The 19,163-nt window shown below is 35.2% G+C and overlaps 1 protein-coding gene across 9 annotated transcripts in view; it reads right to left on the bottom strand.

Moving 5' to 3' along the window:
• The window catches only part of LOC143253103 (centrosomal protein of 290 kDa-like), a 169,070-nt gene that overhangs the window by 43,251 nt on the left and 106,656 nt on the right, over nt 1–19,163 (bottom strand). For 8 of the 9 annotated variants that reach the window (XR_013029381.1, XM_076506359.1, XM_076506358.1 and 5 more), the window contains 4 exons: nt 9,554–9,924; nt 6,886–7,099; nt 2,326–2,463; nt 2,002–2,116 (listed from right to left, as the gene is read on the bottom strand). Coding sequence is in view for 8 of the 9 variants with exons in the window: in XM_076506359.1 (XP_076362474.1) it covers nt 2,002–2,116; nt 2,326–2,463; nt 6,886–7,099; nt 9,554–9,924 (838 nt within the window). In the remaining variant the exon portion in view is untranslated. Of the gene's footprint in view, nt 1–2,001; nt 2,117–2,290; nt 2,464–6,885; nt 7,100–9,553; nt 9,925–19,163 lie in introns of those variants that run through there. The other variant, XM_076506365.1, reaches the window with a different exon arrangement.

The following is a 19,163-nucleotide window of genomic DNA, read 5'->3' as shown; positions in this document are numbered from 1 at the left end:
TTACGACCACGTCTTTTTTCCTTACTGTCCTTAGTCAGAGGAGGTCTATCAACATCCATGGATCCTGCCCTGGGTCGAATGAGCAGGTCTTTGTTATTGGAAGGGTATTCCAGTGACTGAGGATGCAAACGAATGATTGTTTTGCCTCCTGGGGTGGAAGAAAAAGATGTATTAAAAGAAATGCCTGTATTTGAAACTGAAGGATGTGGATCTTGAGGTTTGTTGAAATGTATGGGAGGAACAAAGATGGGTGTGGAAGTCGATTCATCAACCTTTTTGACCATGGAGGTCAAAAGGCTTTTCATTTGTTTTGAAAACGATTCTCTTGGAGGCACAGAGAGATCTGTCTGCACTCCCACTGTAGTTGTGGAACGAAGTGCAGCAGCATATGTCCGAGATGGAGTGGCGGGCAGCAATTTCCGAGCCTCAGGATAAATAATGTTATGAGTCGTTTTCAAACGCTGCACCTCTTTTTCCTCCAACCATTTTGGGCAAGAATGAAAGTAAGAGGGGTGAGAACCATTGCAGTTTACGCAATGTGGGTTCATGTCACAGTCATAGGCATCGTGGTCCTTGCCTCCACAATGAGCACATGTCAGGGAACCACCATACGATGTCTTTGAGTGGCCGAATCTCTGACATTGGAAACATCGAAGAGGGTTTGGTATGTATGGCCAAACCCTGCAAATTAGATACCCTGCCTTGATGGTGGCAGGTGCACGTGATGATGTAAATGTCAAAACGAGGGTATTTGTTGGCAGTGTAAACTCCATCTTTGCGAGTGGAGATGCGCCTCACTGCAGAAACTCCTTGAGTGGAGAGACCAGCGAGAATCTCTGACTTGGGGACATTCTTCAAATCCCTCTCAACAATAACTCCTTGTGATGAATTCAAGGTAGCATGAGGGGTAACCTCAATAGGTATATCCCCAATTGCCGTTGAATTCAAGAGGAGTTCACTGTGGTGGGTTGTGGATGTTTCAACTAATATGTCTCCAGATCGAAGCTTCTTTACTGAGTTTGGAGAGCCAGCAAGACCCTCTAGTCCCTTCTGAATAAAAAAGGTGGGCAATTATGCTTTGCCTCAGTAATGACAACACTTCTTGGAGGGTAAAAAATTAAAGAGGAGATGCCTTGAGAGAAGATGTCACAAACCATACGTGTGTTACAGATGTTGAAGATTGCTGCTCAGAGTCTTCAAGATGTGGTTGCTTACCTTTTGACTGTTTTTTCACCATTTTATTTAAATTTTTTGAAGGAGGATCCATAGGAAAAAAGAAAAATTTTGGTACCCACTGACCCCACCCACCATGGAGCCCTACAAGGGGACACAGTACAATGTCATGCAAGGACAATGCAGCAATGCCAGGGTTTCGTGAGCACTATACCCAAACACCAGCATCAGGAACAATGTCCACAACATCCGTTGAGAACTTCCAACACTGGTACTTGGTTGACTCTAGCCCAAGTGGACCAGCCGATTGACCCAAGGGGGGCCACCCAAAGGCCGCCTGTCTACAGGAATTCAAGGCCAAAATGGTGTGTTAGGGTTGGACCCCTCAACCACCAGGATCTTCTCCTCCCCTTCAAGGGTCGCCACGCACGGCAAACATGTGGGTGGATGTTTAGATCCCAGAGAAGGTAACCAGACAGAACAGAACCTTCCCTGATTAAATGAATCCAAAAAGATCATAGTAAGACAAACTGATTTCTCATGTGTGGCATAGCAAAACCAGGAGGTGGAAATAGGTGATTCAAGCCCTTCTCAACCTTAACAGGCTCAGTATGTATGGGAGAAAATGTTGTGAGGTCTGGAGATAAGGCTGACTCATGTAACATTCAATCTCCCAAATAATAAATACTGATAAATCCCCCATCAGATTACCCACCCATAAATTAAGAAATACAAAAGTTGAAACACATACAAATATTTTTGCATCCTAGATTAAAGCAAAAAATAACATTACAGAACATAATAAAACCATGGCAAAACATCCTTTACCTATCTCACTTTTGAGTTGTTCTAACTTGCTATTCAACATTTCCCGTTCTTCATAATGTCTTTGATTTTCCATCTTCAGTTTACCATTTTGTAATTCTAGTTGTTTGATTTTTAACTATAAAACATAAAAGAATGAATTTTCATTTCACTTACTGAAATTACATTTTTGCAATCAAAACCTAAAAGTTTTTAAATCTGTTGAACCTAAGAGTTGTAACAAAAATCACCATTGTACAACAATACAGTCCTACTAAAATATATAGTAACAGAATAAAACTATCAATAAAACCTGCACACTAGGAAGTGAAGACTAAAAACATCCACCTGCAAAGGTTTTGTTTTGGATTCTATCATCTCTTGCACAGTAAGTTGATTAGATGCATGTTGTTGCTGAGCTGTCATACTTTCTTTAACTGCATTCACCATGTTAGCACGCAGGTCAGTCAATGCTTTACTTAATGCCTGTAAAATATTCAATACAGATTTTATAATAAATATTTTAAAATGTTCAAGGAAAATAAATTTAATTATATAAATAACAACAAGCACATTACATAATCAAACAGCTTCTCCATTTCCCTTAACTAATGCATGTGAAAATATTCATCCCAAAATCATTTATTCCATTATATGTATTCATTCACTAATACCTAAAAAACAGTAGCTTATTCAGTATAATTCCTTGTATCTTAAACTTCCTCCCTTTGTTAATGCCTAAATACAAGTAGCTTACTCAATATTACTCATTCTATCACACACAAAAAGAAAAACAACCCTGCAATACAAAGAAACTTGTCACAGCTTCTTTTTCCATGTAACTAATGCATTATGAAAGCCAACTTGATGCATACTCCACTAATGATAAGTATACTTATTATTAAACTTTACTAAAGAGGACAGATTTTCAAATTGTTTTCATTATTTGGCATATTACAGCAATGAATTATTAAGCTACATGCTACTTTCACATAAACATGTTTTGGCTAAAGTTAAAACACACTCATGGTGTACCTAAAACATAAAATAAGGTAAAACAATCACATCTAAGCTAAACCAGTGAAATATTTTTAAAATATTTTTGTCAATTCTATAACTCCATTTTTTAAATTTATTATTAAACCAATAGTCCAGTATTTATATAAAAGCTTCATTTTTTGTTTTAGATTCATTATAATATACATATTAATCCATATATGTAGTGTATTTCTCTATATAATTCCAAATGCATAACTATGTTCAATATTTAACTTGTTCACAAGTGGCATGGACTGTGCCAAGCCAAATACAGTACTTCATAGTAAGGGGATACAGATTTTTAACTTTGTCTTTAATTGAAACATATAAATACTACAGAACGATGGAATTAATATATACATAAGTAACTGAAAGTACAAAAAAAACCTCCGAAAGCTTAAGTTGACCATAATTCTTGTGCATGTTTAGCTGATTTTCCTAACTGTAAATATTATAATTACAACCCACAACATTATAACTGTACCCAATCTGGCTCTTAGAACACAGTTTGCTGTGTTATATTACAAATAAAGTCAGAACTTTCTAATGTTACAAGTTATCATTCATAATGTGGTACATTTAGTTTATCATTAATACTGTGTTTCTACCATTTATCAATCTATAATACATTGGGAGAATTTGCTTCTTTTACAAAAGAAGGTTGAGATCAGAGAGCATACTCTCTATGGAGTGACCCTCCCAATAATATCAGCACTTACCCAGAGGCAATGATGTCCATTAAAGTCCCCCGGGATTAAAAAGGGAGGTGGCAACTGTTCAATGAGAGCTTCAAGAACTGATTGGTCATAGGTCTCTCCAGAAAACACGAATGGCTATGGCCTCAAACGATGTGTCGAGTGGCAAAACAGGGTGGGCACGTGCTGATCAATCAACAGTGCCACCCCTCCATGCACTTGTCCATCATACATCCTGTCATTTCTGTACAAAGTAAACTGTCAAAAGGTGACTGTATTGGCAGGTTTCAGAAATATTTCTTGTAAAAAAAGACATACAGGATGATAGGAAGCAAGCAGTTCTTTGATGTCATCCAGATTAGAACCTAAACCTCGACAGTTCTATTGTATCAATGTGGCGATTTTTATTTATGTATAGGCGAATTGGATGGAGAGCCCTTCTGCTTATGGCCACATCTTTCTTCTTTATTTACTTTATTTGAGGGAAGTCTGTCGGCCTCCATGAATCCTGCTCTGGGTCGTCTTGGCAAGTATTTGTTGTTGAAAGAGGATTTTAGTAATTCAGGATGTAAATGAATGACTGTTTTGCATCTTAGGGTGGGAGAAGATGTACCCAAGGAAATGCCCGTATCTGGAACCAAAGGAAGTGGATCTTGGGGTTTGCTGAAATATATGTTTGGGACAGAGATGAGTGTTGATGTTGATTCATCAGCTTTTTTAACCAAGGAGGTCAAAAGACTATTCATATAGTTTGACAATGATTCTTTTGGAGGCACAGAGAGATCTGTCTGCACTTCCACTGTAGTAGTGGAAGGAAGTGCAGCAGCATACTCTGAGATGAAGTAGTGGACAGCAACTTTTGAGCCTCAGGGTAAGTAACGTTTTGAATCGTCTTCAAATGCTGCAAGTAGGATTGGTGAAAGCCATTGCAACTGATACAATGAAGGTCCGTTTCACACTCACAGACATTGTGGTCCTTGCCACCACAACGAGCACACATAAAGGAACCACAATATGATGTCTTTGAGTGACTGAACCTCTGAGAGTGGAAACATCTGAGAGGGTTTGGAATGTATGGCCATACCCTGCAATTAAGATAACCTGCCTTGATGGTGGCAGGTAGATGCAGTGATGTAAATGTTAAAATGAGGACATTGGTCAGTATCATAATTCCATCATTAAGAATGGAGATATGCCTCACTGCAGAAACTCCTTGAGTGGAGAAACCAGCAAGAAATCTGACTCAGGGTTGTTCTTCAAATTCCTCTCAAAAATAACTCCTCCTGACAAATTCAAAGTAGCATGGTATATCAATAGGTATATCCCCAACTGCCTTTGAATATAAAAAAAGAGTTCACTGTGCTTAGATGTGGATGTTTCCACCAATATGTCACAAGAGAGAAGATTTCCGACTGACTCTGGAGAGCCAGCAAGTCCCTCGTGAATAAAACAGGGAGACATTTGCCCGAAAGGTTTGTTCGAAAGAGAATGTAATATAAGAAAAGGAGGTACAGGTGTCACAGACATTGAAAATTGCTGCTCAGAATCTTCAAGATGTGGTTGTTCACCTATGGACTGTTTTTTCACTATTTTATTTAAGTTTTTATTTGGAGGATCTGTAACAAAAAAAAATAATGTTTCAGTGCCCACTGACCCCACACACCATGGAGCCCTATGACTGGATGCACAACAATGCCAAACAAGGACACTGCAGCAATGTCAGGGATTTGTGAGCAGTATACCCAAACATCAGCATCAGATACAATGTCCATAACACCTGTTGAGAACATCCAACATTGGTACTTGGTTGACCCTAGCCCAAGTGGACCAGCCGATTCACTCTAGGGGGCCAACCCTGAGGCTTCCCATCTACAGGAATTCAAGGTCAAAGTAGTGTGTTAGGGTTGGACCCCTCACTCACCAGGATTCTCTTCTCCCATTCACAGGTCACCATGCACGGCAAACATGTGGGTGGAGGTTTAGATCCCAGAGGAGGTAAATGGAAAGAACAGAACCTTCCTTGGGAGGTCCCCTCACCATGTACAAAAATCCACACCAAGGGAAATCCTTTACTGAAAGTTTATATGGACAATAGATCACCTATTAAGTTAGAATATTAATGCTCTCCTTAATGCTTTACATGTGATCTATCCATCAACACAGTTTAAAAGCTTTTAAGCTTTATGCTTCAGAACATCACATATACTTCCATATTTGTATTTTGTAATATTACATATGTGTTTAAATAACACCTAAGTAGTTGAAATTTAGTGATTCACTTTCAAAAACAAAATCTATGTTTTAAAATCATGGTTTATGAAAAACTACTGTGATAATTATGAGATTTCTATGAAATCAGAACTTTTAATGATTTGCTTTTGGGGTCATTTGCAAACACCAATTATCTCAAGTGTTCCAAGATGTCACAAACACATTTTATACATCAACACCCAATATGCAAGTTAAATAGACCTTTTTAGTGGATTGATTCTAAATAAAGCTTTCTGATACTCTCAATTTTAAAATTATAAACAGAGATTACAGCTTCTTGCAATATCTGTAGTCTGAATTGCCAACAAGCATGGCTGAATTTACACTGGTTTCCAGGCTATAAAAGACTAAAACCCATACTACAAACCAAAATCGTACATAAAACAGTTATGGATGTAAATGTTGTACAATACAAAATATGATTCCTAAGCTCCAAAAATCATTTTCTTGGCATTTTTCATGAGTTCCGTTGAAAGAGATAATTAAGGAAGACTTCACAAAGTTTACTTTCTACTGTAGGGTGGATAAGCACAGAAACTGCCTGAACACGAACATTTTTTACTACTTTTTGCATTTTTGTAGACTAAGATTATTGAGAAGAAATTTCTTATGGCAATGAAGCATTGTTTGTGAGAGTAACAGTTTGAGAACTTTACCATAGTACATTTTATCTGGTTCAAGAAACTGTAACACCCAATTTGGTCTCACTGACTAGCACACTGAGTGTTAAAGGGTAAAAATCTCTTCAATATATTAAATTATATTTATGAAAAAATTAAATCCATTATTTTCCTTTTTTTTTTAAAGACCACTGTTTCTCATTCAAACTATTACAATTGTACAAAATCTCCTACTGAAAATAAAAATTACAGATACTCAATATTATATTGTCAGTATAACAAACCTGCAGTTGTTTCTCTTTATCTGAGATTTGACAACTTAGTCTCTCTACCATATTTTTTAAAGCTCTGCTAGGACTTTTTAGAGCAGTTTCTCTAAGTTCTGTGACTTCTTTTTCTAAAGTATCCACCTGTATCTGTTGATCTTTAATTTCTAATTCCTTCAGTTCTAGCTTCTGTTGGGCCTCTTGGAACATATTTGTCAGTTTCTGTTCTGAGCTTCAAATAATTAAACATGTATGTAACTTTGCTGAAAGATTAAGAAACACTGAATAATAACTAATAACACAGAAGATAAATTAGGAAAAATATTAATGTCAAAGCTTTTCTGATAGAATAAAAATTACTGGGATGATCACACAGAAATAATATTGTAGAAACTAGAGTAGAATTAGATAATTAATTAGTAACTAAGTTTCTTAAATGATTAAATTCGACTCTTTAGTCATCTGCCAACAGTTAAAAATAAATAGTGGACCATAATCCTTAATGAGCAATCTACAATTATAGAAAGCACCCAGAAACTTTTCAAAACTATGTAATACAAAGTCTAGGCTATTATTATGATAAAAGGTGATCCAATTCAATATCAAGTGAAGGTCCTAATAAAGTGACTTGTCTATATGTACATAGATGTAGTCATATACAAGTTATCAAGCCAATTATCCACATACAATTGACTGCATCATGACTTTTTGAGTCTTATTTTTATATTTAAAGTAATTCAATTAAAAAAAGTTACAAAAAAACATACAAATTTGTGTGTGATTAGCAGTGTTATCAGTTTCAATAAGGAATGAGTAATGAGTAAATATGCAAAAAAATAATTATTCATAATTTCATATTTTAGATGAATACAAGCTTGAAAATAAACTGTCTTAGCACTTGCATTAGGATGAATAGTATCAAAATTACTTTTTTTATAAAGTATTCAGATATTTTTAGCCCTTATGGATTATAGCTCATTTTTTAGTTGTTTTTTTTAAAGTTGAAATGAGAAAAATATATAATTAAATTTATAAGACAACAGTATAAGAAGGGCACAAATACCATAAAAAAATCAACTTGTGGATTATGAGGCAGCAGCTGATATGGAGTATGCATTTTTCTCCAACAATTTATGTAATTATCAATGCAGGCATTTCTTAATATACAAACTAAAACAACAAATAAATGATAGTCTAATGACTCTTCATGAATGATGAATTAAAATATTATTCAGTAGTGACTTTCTCTATTTAATGTGATTGGTTTCTTTGATTCAAGAAGCCCATACATCATGAACTCTATCAATTATTTTCAAGTAGTTTAAGCTGATAGAGATGCCAAACATTTCCAGATCATGCTGAAATGGGCTTTCACTGCATCTTGTGTATTAATGTATGTAGTAAAACATCATTTCTGCATGCTTCTATAAACTGTATCACATTTAATGCAACAGTATTCATACACCACTCTTGCACCTTAAATATTGATATTTTTGTCTTTTCCTTTAAAACGTTTTAAGACAAAGCAAAGATCTACAGAGCATTCTTTGATAGTTGAATTTGTAGATACATAATGTAGAAAGTATACTTAGCTTTTTTTTCAAACTTCAACTTATGTTTGTGTAACTAACATGTTTGAAATTTAAGTGACACTTTGAGCACAATATACAATTTAAACTGAAGGGTGTTTAACTCAATCAAAATAAAGATAAAAAATAGTGAATTAATGAGTTATCTCAACAAAGTAATCACTCTTCACTCAAAAAAATGCATTGTACCCAAACTGTTACTTACATTTCTGTTACCAATACAACTATAATACCTTTAAGCCCCTGCCAAATATTAACAAGTACAACACAGAATAACCTAATTTCAATTTAATTAAAAAAAACAGCTTTGGAGTGAAAAACTTAAAAACCAGAATTCATGTGTCACATGAATACTGTAAATTTAAATACAGTTTGACTTACATATGTACATACAGAAAACAAAATAAACAGAATGAAAATTTTATCTAGCTTATAATAACATGCAATGAATATGTGCCAATACAATTAACATAAAGGACCAAAATAATGTATAATCAAGCATTTTATATTAAAAGTAAACTTGTCTCTTAACATAACCTTATACAGTGTTACTCATCAAATTATTTGAATAACAGCAATTTCATCTAAAAAATTAATCTAGGGAAATTGTCAAAGATGATTTAACAAGACTGTATTGGATAAATTGAGCTGTCTTAAGTCCTTCTCTGCATTTTCCTCTTACACATCATACAGATAGGAAAACCATAACATAATTACCTAAAATAACTATAAGCTCAAAGTAAAATTGAAAGTGTATTGCAATTTACATGTAAAAACTAGTGTTTAAATTGGAAAATGATTTCCTACCTTAATACTAAATTGAAATTTGCATATCTGAATGAGCTATTCACATTATGCATTCAACAAAACATTGTCATCAATTCCAAAATCCGGTATAACTTTTAAACTGAAATTTTATAATAAATCCATAAAAGTCACTGCCAGGTTTTGCTGTGATAAAAGTATGATTCTGTTTTTTTTGGTTTAGAAAACATTTGTAAAAGTGAAAAAGACAGAAAAGAAAAATATAAATGGCTGAAGCTTTTCATAGAAACATCTGTCACACAATAGCAGCATTTGAAAAATAATTAATCTACCATTTGTGAGAAGCTTCCATTTCTTTGATCTTATCAACAAGTCCTTTCTTCAACATTTCTATCTCCTCCAATGAAATATTATTTTGCTGGGTCAGTAATACAATTTTTTGCTCCTTTTCTGCTACCAATTCCTCAAGCTGGGTTATTTGTGAAAGATGTTTGTGTGCAAGAATATATGCAGAAGTTTTGTTATCAAGATCAGAATTACATTTCTGATTTCTGGAATGAATAATATCTTGAATAAGCAAACGATGTTCCATTGTTTTTAATTCTTTCTCATACTGTTGTTGTTCCATTCCTAAGTCACATCTAGCTTGTACCAATAAATCCTTATAGTGTGATAAACTTTCTTCCTTTTGAATTAACCTTGCCTAAAGAATACAAAATTATATAAATTATACAAATTTGATTTAAAACCTAAACATTAGTATCATGCTTAAAGGTGAAACTGAATCACTTTCACTGGTATTTTTTTTATAAGTTTTTAAAAATTGGAACTTTTAAATTAAGTATCTCATGATTCAGACACTTGTACAAAGAAGCAAATATACAGTGAAATCCTTTACCACAGTGCATTATTACTGTAAGAATAAACAGAAATCATTGAAAGTGCCTCACATAAAATTTTCATTAATAACCATCAGATGATAATAATAATAAAAGTAGGTGCATTACATTTGCTTTATCCCTGTACTCATTAGGATTCTTGTTTATTTTGTATTAGTTTTTTGGTTTTATTTACTCTTGATACAGAACACTTTCAGAGACTCTGTGCAAGTGCATCTGATTTATAAAACCTACAAGAATGACATTCTTGTTAAAAATTTATTTGTAGGTAAAATATTTCAATGGCATTACTGAAATTTTTAATGAATTATTTAGACAGCAATTGAAATATATAAAATTTGTATGTTAGTTTAAATTCTTTAAATGCAACTTACATAAAAAAATGTATATATTTTTTAGTCCTGTAAGTTCTGGTGCCCCAAATCCCTTCTTTCAAATCTGGTTACTTTCCAGAAATATAGGTTTATATTTTAACCTCTTATCACAAAATTAGATATTCCCATTCAGTGCTGTCCTTTATATGCAAATGTTTTCTTTATGCATGCCATAAGGCTTCCATCCCCCCTGTATTCATATACATCATCATGCATCACTTCTAAAACAAGAGTAGCATGATATGCTCACATTATGCATGCAACTCTCTCTACACTCCTTTACCAAACTATAACTTAAAATTTGACAGGTGTGAGCACCAGGGAAGTGGGAAAATGAGAGAAGTATCTGTTGGAAAAATATTTTCAGCATAGGAAATTATAACATCTAATATGATACTTACCTCTTTTAAAGGATTAGCAAGTATCCCATATTGAGGAGAAAAAAAGGCTGGTGTGAAGGAATGAAAAAATACCACTTCTTAGCCATGTATACTATTTGTCCATATGTGGAACATGTAAGACATAACTGAAGAAAGTGAAAGGAGCATATTCAAGAGGGAGAAAATGTGGTAGGAAAGTGGGCCTAATCACAACAAGCAGATGTAACTCACTCCCACAAGAGAAAAGTGGGTAACAAGGATGCTCCCCTAAGTGTGGAGTTCTTATGACATGGTGGACCATATCTGGTAAGTAAACTACATCCAAAATCTCTTTGTGGGGTACTGACATCCAAATGAAAGTAGAATGACAATCATACTATCTTAACCTCAAACCAAAGAACTGGGGATCAAGACCCACACCAATTCTTGGGTATGAAATAAGAATTACATCCGATCCATTGATCCAGGAACTTACAACTGGTATTTCACAGAATCATCTCCCTCAAACATGGCACAAACTGAGACTATTCAAAGGCAAAAACATTCCAATAACAAGAGAACAAGGGCCACCACTGTAACCCACAACAGAGATGGAGTAATTGTAGGAGGAAAATAGACAACTTGATCTTGTGCGAGAACTTAAGGTGAATTGGTTCAATCTATTCCAAGACCTCCTTGCTTGGTACTGACATCCACACAAGGGTAGGATGAGGGCACTCAATCAACAGGGTGAACTACAATTTTGATGAATCAACTCTGTTATATGGTGTCAGGCAGCCACATTATCCAGCAAGGTGATGACTCAACTCCTCTGGAGGACATAAAACTCAATTAATGGGGGGAACTACAATTTTGATGCATCAACTCTGTTAAATGGTATCAGAAGGCCATGTCATCCAGTAAGCCAGTAAGGTGACAGCTCAACTCCAGTGGTTGTGTAAGTGGTATCAGGAGACCCCATTATCCAGCAAGGTGATGGCTCAATTTCTCTGGAGAACACCTCTCATCTGCACCAGTAGAACATCACCATCCTACTCTTGACTGAATGATTACAGCCATCTTTTTTGTGAAATCTGTTCAGGATGGTACCTCCAAAGTCAACCACCCCAGAAGCTTGTAATTGGAAAGTGCCAAAGACTCCCACACTCCACTCAAGGAAAGATGGGTGAACATACAGTGAAGTGTACAGAGGAAAGTCATCATTGAAGACAGTGCAATGAGTCACAATGAAATCCTATTTTAAAAAGCAGACCATACAGAGTTATTCACTAGGGGCATGGCAGGGACAGGCAGCAATCCCCTTTTGTTTTATACATGCAGTCCATGGGTGGTATGGTTCAGGAAGGGTACGTATAAAGCAAAGTATTATGAGGTTATTCACAATTAGGAAATCTCATGGAACACTCCATCTTGACAGTAAAATCACTGAAGATAAAACATGAGCCAACATGGATGCACAGCACAGATTTGGAGTTAGAGAATACCTGATCAGACACCACTCATCACAGAGTGGGATTCATATGATTTTGGAAAAAAAAAGTATAAACAAAAACTTACCAGTTTGAAGTGCATCGAAGTCTGAAGAATGACCACTGGTGGTATAGGAAACCCCAATGAAGAAGAAATCATATTATGATTAAGAGAGTGGAAAATGAATGTAGAAGAAAAGGTTGACATACTGTAGAATCTCTTCCATTGGATAACAAAGACAAGAAATGAAGAAAAAGTTAGGTGTTGGATCTGATAGGGGGAAACCTGAAGAAAGTAAGGAAGAATAGACCAATCAAACCAAAACAAACTGGTGAGATCAAGAGGTGAGAGATCATGAAGTGAGGAGGATTGCAAAGGAATAAAAAGGTGGTAACATGTACCCTGAAAGATAGAAGCATGGACTATGTAACAATGAATGGCCTTGACCAGACATAGAAGCCTACTTGGATCTGGTCAAGGGTAAATATGGGATATAGAAGGAAGGGAAATAAAAGAAAAGGAGGAAGAACAACCCTCCTGAGTTGCCGAGGTCTTTGGGAGAAAGGAATGATTCAGATAAAGGAGAAGACAGGTACGGTAATAAAGGATGTGTGAAATATAAAAAGAGCAAACAAATACAACCATGTATGTCCACAGGCTAAAATATGGAAATGTTTTAAGGGACAGATGAAACAATAAACACAGGGAAAGTGGTTGAAACAGAGGTAAAGTAAGGAAATATAGGATCATAGTAATGTCCCAGTCCAGAAGTGTAAAATGCTTGGAAGAATGACATATCTGGAAGGAACACATCAGCAGATATGAACATGGAAAGTAAAAACCCTATGGCATCATGAAAAATGAAAGATATGGGATAAGGCCTCTCAGTATCCAAAAAGCAAGGAGATTGAATACTCACAGTCGAAAAACCAGGTGAGAAATTCTTCCACATGAGCCACAGTAGGCTACTTGTGTTTGTATATTTCTATGGAAGAGTGACATATAAAATTAGTTAATAAGGAAGAAACTCAACTTGTGAAACCAGACTGTCTCACCAAGAACCAGATAAAAGCCAAGAGTGAAGTTGTAGGATATGTAGGTTGGGATCTATATGGGATTGAGATTGATGAATAAGGGAAAGAGAAAATGCAAGAGGGACAGGAGCAGCCATTCTAACCTTGGAAACTAAGGTTAAGGTATCCAATAGGGGAGCAATGAAGAGAACCCAAAAAGGAATGGAGTGGACAAGAGAAATCATTAGATGAAGCAATCAAATGAAAGAGTACACATAAATATACTTGTGTGGCCAATCCTGGATGAAGATATTGACTATCAATTCCTGTGGATGCAGTACAGGTGAAAAAAGAGAGGCAACTTGGTATTGAGGACCACGACAAAGGCATCTACTTGTGGAGAAAGAGCCCCATCGATGGCAAAGATATCTGAAAATTAGTTGATCTAATATCTGTTCCATTGGATAGATCAAATCAGGCACAAAAGACTATCCATGACTATACTGAAAGCACCTGGTAAATGGCATGCTGTAAGGTGAATGTGATGTATTTGTAGGCCCGTTTTAATAGATCTTACAACTGAAAACAGAGATCTCTGGATCAGGTGCCTCCTTAGTGATTGATATGTGCCACAACCATAGAATTATCAGAATGAAACATCACCAGACAATGATAGATCAGAAGAAGGAAGTGATCCAATACCTGATATGCAACTAGAAGTTTGAGAACATTGAGATGCAAGATTATTTTGTCTGCAGGCCAACAGCCTAAAGCTTGTTGGTGATTGACCCAAGCCCCTATTCCTAAATGGATGCACCCATGAAAAATGTAGATTCAAGCAAGGGGTAGGAAGTGGCAAACCTGCCAATGTGTGGGTTTTATCCAGCCACCACTGCAGATCGTCTCATAAGAAAGGAGTATGTGAAATGGAGGTGAAAAGAGGATTCTGAGCAAGGTTCCATTGTTCACAAACGACCCACTGAAGGGATCTCATGGGAGCACAACTTATAGGGATCAGTGTAGCAAGGGAGAACCAGATTCAGTCACTGGCTGCTCATGAGCTAAGAGAGCATGGTAAACCAACATTCATTGAATAAAGTAAAGGAGAAGGTAGTGTATGACTGATATTTGTGTCGATAAATACCCCCAGAGGGAGTGGACATTGAGATGGTCAAAGGAATGACTTCTCCAATTTGATCAACCAAAACACTGAAGCCACCACAAAAAGGAGTTGGTAAGCATAAGTGGCTGATTCCTGCTCAAAGTGATCCAGTCATCCAAGCAATAATTAAATTCAGCCTCTGAGCATGCAGATAACATAGAAAAGCCTGCACTAACTGACAAAATACACAAGGTTCCAAGGGAAGTCTGAAGGGGAGAGCCCAAAATTTGTAAACCACCCCAAGATGGAAAAACTGAAGGTAAGGGTGAGACAAATGTGTTATCAGGATGTTTTAGTAAAAATTGGAAAAGTCCATTTACATCATCCACAATCATGGATAAAACACTCATTTCAGGGTTAGAAAAGAATCCATGATGAACTTAAGTAGTGCAATAAAGTGATTGAGGTGAGATAAATTGATTACCAGCCACCAATTCCTGGTTTCTTTAGGACAAATGAAAATTTGGGAATATACACCCCTGAGAAGGATGGGAAACCAGTTTGATTGCACGCTGTAAAATTAATTCTTGAATTGCTTCTGACAGATGTTGGTAGATCACAAGATCTCAAGGAGAAGAAAAGAAAAGGAAATGGGACAAGGAAAAACAGGAGGTGGGAAAAGAAATTGAATAATAAATCCTTGTGACAGAGCCAGTACCATCTATTGATCCTGTATCACCCATTGATTGTCAACAAAGGGATGCCATTGAGGAAAATAAAACTCAAACAGTTCAGCCCCCACCAGATCAGAACCCATGGGTACTGGTAGTAAGAGAGGGTACATCAACGAGAAAGCTACAAAAAGAAGTACCCTGATTGGAAGGTAAAGGCTAAGAGGAGGAAGGAAGGAAATGGGAATAGGAAGCAAATGAAGCTCTGACCGAGATAAATGAACTACAAAAGTATAAGGACGGATTGTTGGCAGACCAATATCACTTGAGTCTCGATGGTTTCAGGGACTGTATCCAAGATATGATGTCTCAGAAAAGGTGCCAGATGTAAAGCTCCAAGAAATATCAAGGGCAAATTGACCCAAACCAAAACTGCATCTCAACCTATAATGTCCCAACAACAAAGAATCCATGCATATAATCCCAGAGCCAAAGACAAATTGCAAACTAATATTGGAGGAGAGAAGGAAATTGGTGTCTGCAGAGAACCCCTCAGGATTTATGTGGAGAGTTTCAGATAAAAGATGTTGGGAAAAAAGATAGTGTATAAAGGTGATTAGGGTAAGACATAGGTGAGAATATTGGGCATGAGTAAGACTAACATTTGGTTTGGGAACTACCTCCTAAATAGGTAACAAGGAACCTGATAACTTGATTTAAAAATGGTAAGAAAGAGCAAACTGATCAGAAGTCCTTGGTAGGAGGGGTGCCATGATGATCTCCCCCTCACTTAATTGTGAAACAAATTGATTAGCATGTACCTGAATATCAGAGGAGGGAGGAAAAACCAGAAATAGTTGAGAAATTTGTTCATACAATAAGAAAGAATGAGGTGAATGAGAGACAGGAGAAAAGGATATAAGATCACAAACCTAAGACACAAAATCCATAAAGACAGAATTAGACTGAGGTGATTCCTCAGGCTGTCAATGGGAAGGGATGGTAAGCTCTCAAGGCAGGAAAAAAATAATGAAAGTCCTTGTCATTTTTTACAGGTTCAGCTAACTCAGCAGAAGCCTTGGTAATATCTGGGGACAATGGTAGACCCATGTAACATTTGATCTCCCAACGTATATAAATCCACTGTCATGTTGACCACATTTGAGGCCTAAGAAAAAATGCTGGTCACTGGTGTGATCCTTTAAGTGGTAAAGTGAACTTCAGAATTTGTTGCATATGAAAAAATTCACAATTTCAAGTACAGAAATACAGCAACAAGAATAACTGATAAATATTAATATATGAATTGGTGGAATGAATGAAAATAGTTGAAAAATACCTACTTCATGTCAAAAAAAAATTACACTATGTAACACAAATTTTGTTCCTGGATAGTATGTGTTATTTCGTAATTGCTTATGTTGTAAAAGTACAGAAAATGGCCATTATTCCCTTCAAACTTTGCTTTTGTGACCTGGATAATGAAGTTTAGAAATTAACCTATTTTCTATATAAAGATGGGCAAATTTGCACATTTTCATTTACATAAGGTCTGAATAAAAAAACATGAATCGTATATATGTAAAAACAGCTGGTATGGGTAGAGAAAGCTCTATGTAGAGGAGTGAACAACGTTTTGACCTTCTTCGATCATCATCAGGTGCACAATGATGATGACCAAAGAAGGTCAAAATGTTGTTTACTCCTCAACATAGAGCTTTCTCTACCCATACCAACCATATTTACATATATATTTTTCTCTACAAATGGGTTTTCTTGTCATCATGAAACATATGAATCAAGAATTACATGTATTTATATTAAAGTTATACAAAAATGTTCAGAAGTGAATAATTTTTCGAGATTTGGGACTGCAATGTAAATCACTTTCACGTATCAGCCCCCAAATATAGTCTCCCATCATGTTTTCTTTATACACTCCCAGGTCACAAAAGCAAAGTCTGAAGAGAAAAATAAGTCTTTCCATTTATTTTAGACATAAGCAATTGGGAAATAACACATTCTGCCCAGGAACAAGAAAAAGTAAAAATTTTGTTACATAGTATTATTTGTTGTACAGAAAGCACTAAGCACACAAAATAATGTCTTAACTCAAACACTGCTAATGAAAAGTGATGGTTTGATAGAGGAGTGTAGAGGGAATCACATGCATCATGTGATCATATCATTCTACTATTTGTTGAGGTAATCCATGTTGATTTACACAAGAGACATGTTGGAATATAATAATTCAAATGGGAAGAGCAGGAGGCTTGTGGTATGCATGAACAAGAACAGCTAATCTTGTGAAAGGAGGTAAGAACTCTATTGAAAATGCATGATTAATTTGAATTAGCCAGTACTGTCTAAATAATTGTCTGATTATTAACACCAGAAGTGATGATTTTTGAACTTTTAAATGACTACATTTTCAAAGAGAAGTGACAGATGAGAATAATTTTTATGTCACCTTCATTTCTGATTATCAATTTGCATAACATTTTCATAAAAATTATTGAAAAAACTTTCAAAATTTTCTAAAAAATTATAAATCCTCCTCATCCCTATTAAAATGTTAATCTCAATGCTTTCTACAGTTTATTTAAAACATAACAGAATTTCTTACATGTTTTTGACACAGAATTTGATGCATTATCTATACTTAATATATGATAGTTTACAATGAAAGTTGACATACTTTTACTCTTATAATCAACTGTAGCAGTACACTGTTATATAAATGAACTTGTAAAAGGCAAGGTAAATAAACATACTACTCCAGAAAGAAATTATTTTTACCTTTTTATTATTATGCTTTTATTTTATGTCAAATTGTTATTCTATTCAGTCAAGGTCTGGGTGGAATAGCCAAAATTAAGCATGAAAGAATCCTGAAACCTCTGGCTGCATGGGCATAAGTTATTTTAAGTACCATTGGAAAATTAATTTAATTATGTTTTAGAAAATTTTAAAAGTAATACTGACTAAAGGAAAAATTAATGAACCAACTTTCATATTAGTACATCTCTAACTAACTCATGAAGTTAAGTTTCCAATACTACCTTTCTTAATATTTATTTTGCTTGTTATGATTCTAATAAGAAGGTAGAAATGTCTGGTTTAGGCATTACAATAAACAATTATAAAAGGGTGTTTTAATATAGTCATTTGTTCATTGCAATGTGTGATATTCTGTAACAAGTACTAACTGAGTATTTATTTTTAAAGATACAGTAGTGTGAGTATAATCTTCATTTGTTCAATATTAACACAAGGCATCCTGGCATCTTGATGAGAGAAATAAAAAGTCATTATGGAAAGGTTTATTTTTGTGTTTTTTTTAAAGGAAAAAAAGAAGACATTTAACATTATTTTCTGGGTTTAGGTTGCTGTACCAGACCTGTGACAAGACCCAAGACCATGAGAGGCAATAAAGAGAAGTTAACTTGTAAATATAAAGACATGTAGCAATGAAACATGTTGTAAACATGACAGTTCAATTGTAGCAATTAAGCTAAACCATGGGATCAACTCAGATGATTAAAGACATCTGAAACAACTTTCATACTGTCAAACAGTATTGCTACTTTCAAAAAAGGGGTTTGAAATCATATATAAGAAATCATTAGTTTCAATATTTTGTGAAACTAACAGTATAGTAAGGCACAAAGATGCAGTGTTGAAGTTGAAACAGATCCACAAAGCATTTCAAGATGATTTCCCTTGTCATTCTCAAAAAATGTCATTTGTGTATGAAGAGTAAATGTAAGAAGGTTGGTATGATGTTCACTATGATAAGTACCAACATAGTGCAATACATGTCAATTTCATCATGACATATTTTCATTATTATTTAGTTTTGTTTTAGAAGTTATGGCAAGCTTTATTGATCAACATGTACTGAAAAAAACCTCTGTTAACCATCCAAGGTTAAGTACTAAAATATGCAGGGCTGGCTTGTGTGGTATGTGTTAAAAATGCACTGACTAATGAATACAAGTAAAATTTAAAATATCCTACACATGCAGTGTTT

This window comes from Tachypleus tridentatus, chromosome 6 (genome assembly GCF_004210375.1).
Source record: "Tachypleus tridentatus isolate NWPU-2018 chromosome 6, ASM421037v1, whole genome shotgun sequence".
In the NCBI taxonomy this organism is placed as follows: Eukaryota; Metazoa; Arthropoda; class Merostomata; order Xiphosura; family Limulidae; genus Tachypleus; species Tachypleus tridentatus.
The sequence above is the reverse complement of the archived record's forward strand: the minus strand, read 5'-3'. Positions and strand labels throughout refer to the sequence as shown.